Raw genomic sequence first — 8,811 nt, forward strand, 5'->3', positions numbered from 1 at the left:
AGTGATGGTAAATTGGTAATATGACATACGATGTAATATGAATAAACGATTCACTCTTGTAAGATGTATTATGTTTTGTTTGTGCTGTGGTTTCCAGTTGCTTTTGAAAATAATGATTTTCATATAAATCGGACCTTTTATTCTGATAAACTCCATTGTTCCATATTTGTGTAATCATATAATTTGAGCCACCATCAGCTCGTTCAGGTTCCCTTATATATGTACAATGGAAGTTTCATAAAAACTAATGGCAACGAGAGTTCCTCTAGCTTGTTTGCATTGGCAGATCCAGAGAAATTATATAGGATAGGCGGGAAATGCAATTTATATATGTTAAACTATTATATAAAGTAGCGGTGATGATGATTTTAAAATGAATTTCGCAAGTGCATGGTATAGAGAATTAGTAAATACGGGTCGATCTCACAGGCCACGGGGAGAGTTTTTCGGTTGATTTTCGCTTATAAACTATCTCAAGAAAACGAATTCTGACTTGTTTGATAGCTAAAGTAACATGGACAAAAACAAGAATATGATTTAACCAATAAACTAAACTCTAGAACATACGTTCGGTTCATCATGCTTATACCAATCCAAAAATACAAATTTGTTTAACAATCAATTAATTAAAGATAGAGTAATTAAAGTTACAGTGAATCCTATGATCGGGTGTTAACACTTTCAATTCAATCTATGTGGTACAATCGATAACATATTCAGAATTGTCAATTGTAATGAAGTCTCTAAGAATACAATCTTTCAATTAATATGCCAATTAGCAAATTAATTAACTTCTGATATTGGCCAATCACAAGAATCAAACTATTAAACATTATCAATTGGAATTATTCAACATCCTAATTTATAAATTAATCAATTTAAAAGCATAATATTAATGGTATAAACACGGTTTCCTTGACTTAGCCCTAGAAAGGAAACTACTCTTTCATAATTGGATTGACCAAAACTAATAACAATAATATACTATAACTCATGATTGAGAAACAATGAAAATAATAATAAAAAAAAATAGAAACCAAACCAATAATGAAATTATCAAAGAAGAAAACAACGGAAAATACTTCAAGAACTTAAATTAATGGAGAAAAGAGTACTAGGGTTCAAAAGAAAAAGATAGAGAATAAATGTAATTCTATTGTCCTTATAAAATAATAAGCGTGTGAGAAAATAAAATCCCATGTGAGTATCTATATGTTTACTATACTCTTCTCTAAAAATAAGGAAATGAAAAGAAATAATTAAAGAAAATAATTACAAGAGCTTATATGATTGGACAAAGCACTAGAATCGACCAAGAGGCATAGGACTACTCGACACATCTGGGCGAACAGACATTAGGCTCAACTTTCGAGAGTTGTATTTTGAGTTATAGACATCACATATGATGTGTGATCTACTGTTGCGAAGCTCTTCAAGTTTAGTTTCCGACGCAACTTGAATCTCATTAATTCGACAAGTATAACTTGAGTTAAAAGCAAAATAGTAAGCATGTGTCAAGTTGATTCTTTGTAAACAACCATATTTCTTCGATTTTAGCTCAAATCCATCCCTAAAAGTTATGTCATGACCCTCATAGAGGCTACCCTCGCTTCACATGATTATAAAGCTCGAGTGAAATGTGCATTAACTGAGACATCAAACTACTGAAGACCACAGACTAAACGATTATAACAAAAATATCTAGATTGGAACTAGCAAGTTGACCAGTGAAGTTGACATCAACAACAATTGTGGAAAAACAAAAAGACCGACTGAACCGTCGGCGTGTTAAACAAAAAAAAAACTCCGGTAATAAATGCCGGCGTCATCAACGTTGTTACCCGCGTCAGCAAAACGCGAGCAAGTCGTCGTCGTCCATCGAGGAAGTATTTGTCGGCGTTTTCGGTTAATCGTCGTTGTTAATATCAGTCGGTTAATCGTCGTTGTTAATATCAGTCGGCTAATCGCCGGCAGACGAGAGCCGAGGCAGGAAGAAGGTCGACTAGATGAGAGGATGAGAGTTTGAGAGATAGAAGAGGAAGGCTGAGAGATAGAGGAGAAATGAGAGGATGATCGAGAGTTTGGGAGATAATGTGAAAGTGAAGAGAGAGGAAGGAGAGACAAAGAGGGTGAGGAAGAAAGTGAATAACGGCGCCCTTACTGAGTTAAGTACGTATTTTAAAAAACTCTAATGACCCTATTGCTGCGGTTTTTAGAAGGAACCGCATCAATAGATTAAAATAATATTTTTTTATATTATTTTAATATATTGCTGCGGTTCTTACCAGAAACCGCAGCAATATGTTTACAAGAAATTTTCAAAAAAATATTGTTCTAACCATATTGTTGCGGTTTTCGGTCGAAACCGCAACAATATGGTTATTTTATATTTTTCATTTTCTTTTTACATGATATATTGTTGCGTATGGGTAAAATCGCAGCAATAAGCAATTATTCTACTAGTGATTGTCTTGATGAAGGCATTGTTCGTCATAGAAGTTGTGTTGGGAGGCCTTAACAAAATGGTGTTGCGGAGCGAATGAATAGAACTCGCCTAGAGAGAGCAAGATGTATGCTCTCACAAGCCAAGTTGGGGAAGATCTTTTGGGCCAAAGCGGTTGCAACGACATGCTATTTGGTGAACCGGTCTCCTCACTCCGCCCTTAACTTTAAATCTCCTCAAGAGGTATGGTTCAGAACTCCATGTGATTACTCAAATTTGAAAATTTTTGGTTGTCCGGCCTTTATTCATGTAAAAGAGGATAAACTTGAACCTAGAGCAAGAAAATGTGTATTTATTGGCTATGGTTTGGGGGTTAAGGGATATAGAGTTTGGTGTGAAAAATCTAGGAGGGTAATAACTTCTAGAGATGTTGTGTTTGATGAATCATGCATGATCACTCCGGAGAAGGAGCTTTCTATTTGTAATGATGTAGGTTCATCTCATGACACCGGGGAGAAGGTGGAGCTTGAAAGTGCTTCACAAGATGATGCTCTCACTCATGAGAGGCATGTTGAGGGTTCACCTCAAACCCAACGCAAGACACTTGCTAGTGAGAGACAAAGAAGGCAAATCAAGCCTCCTCAAAGATATGTTGAGGAGTGTGACTATGTGCAATATGCTCTCACCGTGGCAAATGAGGTGGAGACATTTGATGATTCATGCTCCTACAAGGAAGCAATGTCTCTACCCGATTCAAGCAAGTGGTTGATGGCAATGAATAAAGAGATGGAGTCTTTGCACAAGAACAATACTTGGGAGTTGGTTGTTGCACCTAAGAAGAAGAAGATCGTTGGGTGTAAGTGGGTGTACAAGAGAAAAGAGGGTACACCGGATTTAGGAGGTCCCGTCTACAAGGCAAGAGTTGTGGCAAGGGGTTTCACTCAAGTTGAGGGTGTTGATTTTCATGAAGTTTTCTCATCGGTTGTGAAGCACTTGTCCATTAGAGTTTTGCTTGCCATGGTAGCTATGGAAGACTTAGAGCTACACCAGCTTGATGTTAAGACCGCTTTCCTCCATGGGGACTTGGAGGAGGAAATCTACATGAAGCAACCGGAAGGTTTTGAGGTAGAAGGGAAAGAAGAGCATGTGTGTCGTTTAATGAAGTCATTGTATGGGTTGAAGCAATCACCTAGGCAATGGTATAGACGATTTTACTCGTTTATGTTGGCTCATGAGTTCACAAGAAGCTCCTATGATAGTTGCGTCTACTACAAAGACCTAGTAAGTGGTTCCTTCATTTACCTTGTGCTTTATGTTGATGATATATTGGTTGCTTGCAAGCATTTGATTAAGGTCAACAATTTGAAGAAGTTGTTGAGTAGTGAGTTTGATATGAAAAATCTTGGTGAAGCCAAGAAGATACTTGGGATGGAGATTTGGAGAGATCGATCTAAAGGGGTGTTGTACCTTAGCCAAAGGAGGTACATTGAGAAGGTTCTTGAGAGATTCTGAATGAACAATGCAAAGCCCGTTTCTACTCCTCTCAGTTCTCACTTCAAGCTCTCAAAGGAGCTTTGCCCTCAATCCGAAGAAGATGAAAGGGTCATAGCTCACATTCCCTATACTAGTCCCGTTGGGAGTGTGATGTATGCCATGGTATGTTCTAGGCCGAACATTGCTTAAGCGGTGAGCATGGTGAGCCGTTATATGTCAAGGCCCGGGAAAGGGCATTGGGAAGCTTTGAAATGGCTTCTAAGGTACTTGAAGGGTAACTCACATGTTTCCTTGGAGTTTGGTCAACATGCAAATGGTGTGATTGGGTATTGTGATTCGGATTATGGTGGACACTTGGATGATCGGAAATCGACTTCGGGTTATGTGTTTACCTGGGTGGTGTTTATGCTAAAATTTATCTCTTACGATGAAATTAAAGTTTGGGACGATTCAACCAGATTATGTGTAAGACAATGCAATGAATGAATGCAATGGGGATCAAAGGGGACTAACACACAAAGATGGTGACGCGGAAAACACCAATGAAGATGGGTAAAAACAGCGGGTGGATGGTGATCCACCAATCTACTATGGCTCACTGTCATTATGAGCTAGTGACAATTGTTACAGAGTATGTTTTTCTTTTCGCCTAGTACAAAGAATGTTTCGTAGTCCTCTCTTATCATGCTTGTTCTTCTTTTTTATGCCTTTTCTTCCTTTGGCTTTTTTCCAACGAATACAATAATAAATTCTAAATGGTAACGGTAGCTTGATTACAGGAGATCTTCCTAATTATACTCCAACGTTGCTATCTTCTTCCCTCCTTTGCATAATCTACTGTCTGTCGACGGATCTCACGGCTAATTTAATGCCTTGCTGAACTCTTTCCATTTTTAGATAATCTGTTACCTATACTTCGATTGCACATACCCTCGTGTTTTTTCGTCGCGTCTTCACATCACAGTCGTCATGTCATCATGTCATTATGTTAACGTCATCCTGCAAAAAGTCAGCCATAACAAGTGGTAGGGCCATGAGTTGGCAATCTTCACTACAAGATGTTGTAGCTCTTTCAACTACTGAAGCAGAGTTCATAGCAATTACTGAGGCATTCAAGGAGGCAAAGTAGCTCAAAGGTTTGGTTGGGGAAATTATCTCGTGTTCTAAGGACGTGTTGGTATTTTGTGATAGCCAAAGTGCAATTCATTTGGCTAAGAACCATAATACGTTCCATAGAAGAACGAAGCACATTGATGAGAAGTACAACTTCATCCGGAATGTCATTGATAAGAAAGAGTTGACGTTCATGAAGATTCGTACCGAGGTGAACCCATCCGACATGTTGACAAAGCCTTTGCCAACCACTAAGTTCACTTTGTGTGTGAACTTGGTGGGTCTCTCCTCTTGTTCGTTGTAGGCCCCTAAGGGGTTTGGGCTTTTGGAGTTTGATTAACTATTTTTGTTAGTATTAGAGGTGTTTCGAGAAATTCAAGTCAAGGTGGAGAATTGTTGAGTGTGCCTTGAATCTCGTAACCAAGGAGAAGGGATGAGGAGCTTCGAAGCCTCGCGCAGCACCACCCGGACGAGCGAAGACAACCCGTCCAAACACAGCAGCCCGAGCGGGCGTGTGTAGGGCCCGGGCGGGCGGAGTGGCTCGGGCGGGCTCGCAATGGCTCAAGCGGGCGCAAGGCTTCACCAACTTTCTGCCTTCGAGGCAAATCCTTCTGCCAAAGCCTGCCCCGAGCGGGCGGCTATGGAGCCGGGGCGGGCTGTCTGGCCCAAGCAGGCAGCTTGCCTTGTTTCGCGTTTTCGCGATTTTATTCCGGATTTTTCCGGATTTTATGTTTTGGGTTTAGGGTGATTGTGTAAACTTTAGGAAGTCATATATAAGGCATCGTAAAGTCATTTAGTAATCTAAGATTCAAATTAGACAGAAAATAACTCTCTCTGTGTCCTCTCTCTCTCTTCTTCTTCTCCATTGTAATTCCTCCATTAGAGAGGCTAAAGAAAACTCCAAGGTTCTTGCTTGTGGATGTAGGTCAAGATTGACCGAACCACGTTAAATCTTTGTCTCTCTTTATTGCTTACCTTTCTCATTTAAAGGTTACAACTTTGCATTTTTTGTTGAACTTCAACTTAACTAGCAAACCCTAGGTCCTAGAAATTACATTTATTGCTAACATATAACAAATAATCCAATTGAATCGGCACATCAGATACATTCAATTGATCATTCAGATTTTTAATTTCAAGATGTTCAACATTCAATATTGCCATTTCATCATGATTCTCCCTAGCTACATCTTCAAATTGCTGTAAAATGGGAATATATGGCATACATATATCTTGATTAGAAATTATCCGTTGCGTCTTAGGTTGAACCTCATAACTCTATAAATAGATTGAATCCATTCATTAAATTATGATGAAGGTCATATTGAACTTTCAAATCCTAGAAAGAGGATTTCGGTGAGAGAATTTCATGTTCACCAAAACCAAAATCAATGGCTTCCACACCCATCATTCCATGCATATATCGAGTCTTCAATGATCGATTATCATCAATAGGACCACAAGGCTTGTTGTTAACTTTCCCAGTAGTATTTCCATGAGATTTAGCTTGAGATTTCCCAGCTATTTCTGCACCATGCCAGTAGAGTAAGATAGCAATGCACGGTCTACTGAGAGGAAACTTGGAGGGAAACTCAAAACTTGCATTATATTCTTAAGTTATGCTATTTACTCTTATCGGCCTGGGTACGATTTTGTGTGTTTTTAAAAGAATTTCAGGTTATGAATACGTATTTTGAGTATAATTAGCTAAACTTAACGATTATGAGCATTTGAATGGAAAGTGCATTGCATAAGGATCATTAGGATACATTATAGTACGAGTTTAAGCGAAAACAAAGCGGAAAATCACATAAGAATTCTGGAAAAGGAGTCACTTTTATTCTTATGACCATAACTTTTGACGTGCTTATGATAATTGAATGATTCCAGAGGATTTGGAAACTAAACATAAAGAGTTTTCCAATGTCAGGTGGCATGCCTCAACGAGCAGAAATTATTATTTTTCACTTTTCAATACTACCACGCCTTTATTGAAAATGATGAAACAATAACAAGATATTAAAGCATTACACATTCATTGCAATTGAATGACCCACAAAATTTACCTATAATATAAAAACTAGTGATTTGGGTCGGGCGTTGCGACGGATGGTATTTTTTCTGAACTGGATGTGCATTTTTTCCCCATTCATATTAAAAATATAATAAAGAAAACTTCAACATTTAAAAGGTAAAATATTATAATGTGGGCATTTAAATCATGGTTAAAAATTTGGTTGAGATGGTAATTGTACTATGTATAATAGCAAGATATCACGGGTTCAAATCTTATTGCAAGCCAATTTACTTTTGTTAGTTGACATGACATATGTACACATTGGACAATTCTAGTGGAGTAAGAATGATGCCACATGGCGTGTATACGTTGTTAGACACGCCTTTTAATATATTAGTATAGATAAATAGATAATCACTATCGTCAATCAAATCAACTTTAATAGTAAAGTAATAAAACTTATATCCCACCTTATCTACTTCTGAAAATTGTGTGCAAAAGAGTGTGTTGTAATCAATACGAATGATTGGAGTAGTTAAATATGATAGAGTACAAAATTATTTTTAGGGCTTCAACCATCAACTTAGACTTTTGGTTGAGTTGGTCCCTTTGACATGGTATCACAGCCAACGTGACATAAAGGTCACAAGTTGAGATCTCATCCACCCTTATTCCTTTCTAAGTGGAGAATTTAGCCCATTTATGAGGGAGACATGTGTTGCATCGAGACTTCAAGTCCAAACGAATCTTGCATGAGGGGCGTGATAGAGTATAAAACTATTCTTAAGGATTCAACCATCCGTTTAAACTTTTGGTTGAATTAATCCTTTCATGAAAGACATAAATGAACAAAATTGTGCATCGACAATTATACAAGTTAAAATATTACGAATTAAAAGAGAGAGAAAGTATATGTAGATTTATTTATGAAATCCTCCTACAACATTGCCAAAATATGGACTTCCAATAATGTAGGGAAATCCTAGGCACTCTTATCTCGCATAAAAACAAAATTAGAAAAAAGTTTAATCTTATTATTGCATTGAATTTCGACGCTTTATTGAATATCTTTTTGTAGGTGCATGTTGGTATCTCTAGGTACTCCTGATCACTTTGAATTTCATCTGCTTTAGTACTTCACCCTGCAGTTCATTAAAACATAAAACCTATCATAGTTACATACTAGAGTAAATGTCATATTGAGGCTTCAGCTTTGAGATTGTGGAAACTACGTCTTATACTAAAATCATTATGAGGACAACTAACCAAAATACATGTATGTATATGTATCAGAAATCAATATATATATAAAAGAGAAATTTTTTGGGAGCATCGAGAGCTCCTCAAGATTTAATTTATCAAATTAGGTAACTTGTGTATAATTTTGCTACGTAATTCAGAATATTATGATTTTTATACTGTTTGAGAGCGCTCGAAATATGCTTCGAAATAAGATCAATTTGCAATATAGTTTGCTAACTTAGGAAATGGAGAGCACCACGTCGGATTGTCATGTCATGCATTTGTATTTTTAGCTGTTCTTTTTAAAAAATAGAGTTTTACATAAAATTAAATACATATAATGAGTTGTAGATAAGGAAAAATTAGCGTTTGGTTTTGAATGAACAACCTAAATTTATTATGTTATGTAAATTCTATATAACTTTTGCTACATAATTCGAAATAATATAATTTTTGTACCATTGGATTGTGGCTGAAATATGCTTCGGAATAAGATCCATTT

At 37.1% G+C, this 8,811-nt stretch overlaps 1 protein-coding gene across 1 annotated transcript in view; it reads right to left on the reverse strand.

Annotated features, from left to right (window-relative positions):
• Positions 1–8,118: 8,118 nt before the first annotated feature.
• The window catches only part of LOC104905600 (non-specific lipid-transfer protein 1), a 7,202-nt gene continuing 6,509 nt past the window's right edge, over positions 8,119–8,811 (reverse strand). The window contains exon 2 of the mRNA XM_010694187.3: positions 8,119–8,209. Within this exon, the coding sequence (XP_010692489.1) occupies positions 8,197–8,209 (13 nt within the window). The 3' untranslated portion in view covers positions 8,119–8,196. The remainder of the gene's footprint in view (positions 8,210–8,811) is intronic.

This window comes from Beta vulgaris, chromosome 1, assembly GCF_026745355.1.
Source record: "Beta vulgaris subsp. vulgaris cultivar EL10 chromosome 1, EL10.2, whole genome shotgun sequence".
In the NCBI taxonomy this organism is placed as follows: Eukaryota; Viridiplantae; Streptophyta; class Magnoliopsida; order Caryophyllales; family Amaranthaceae; genus Beta; species Beta vulgaris.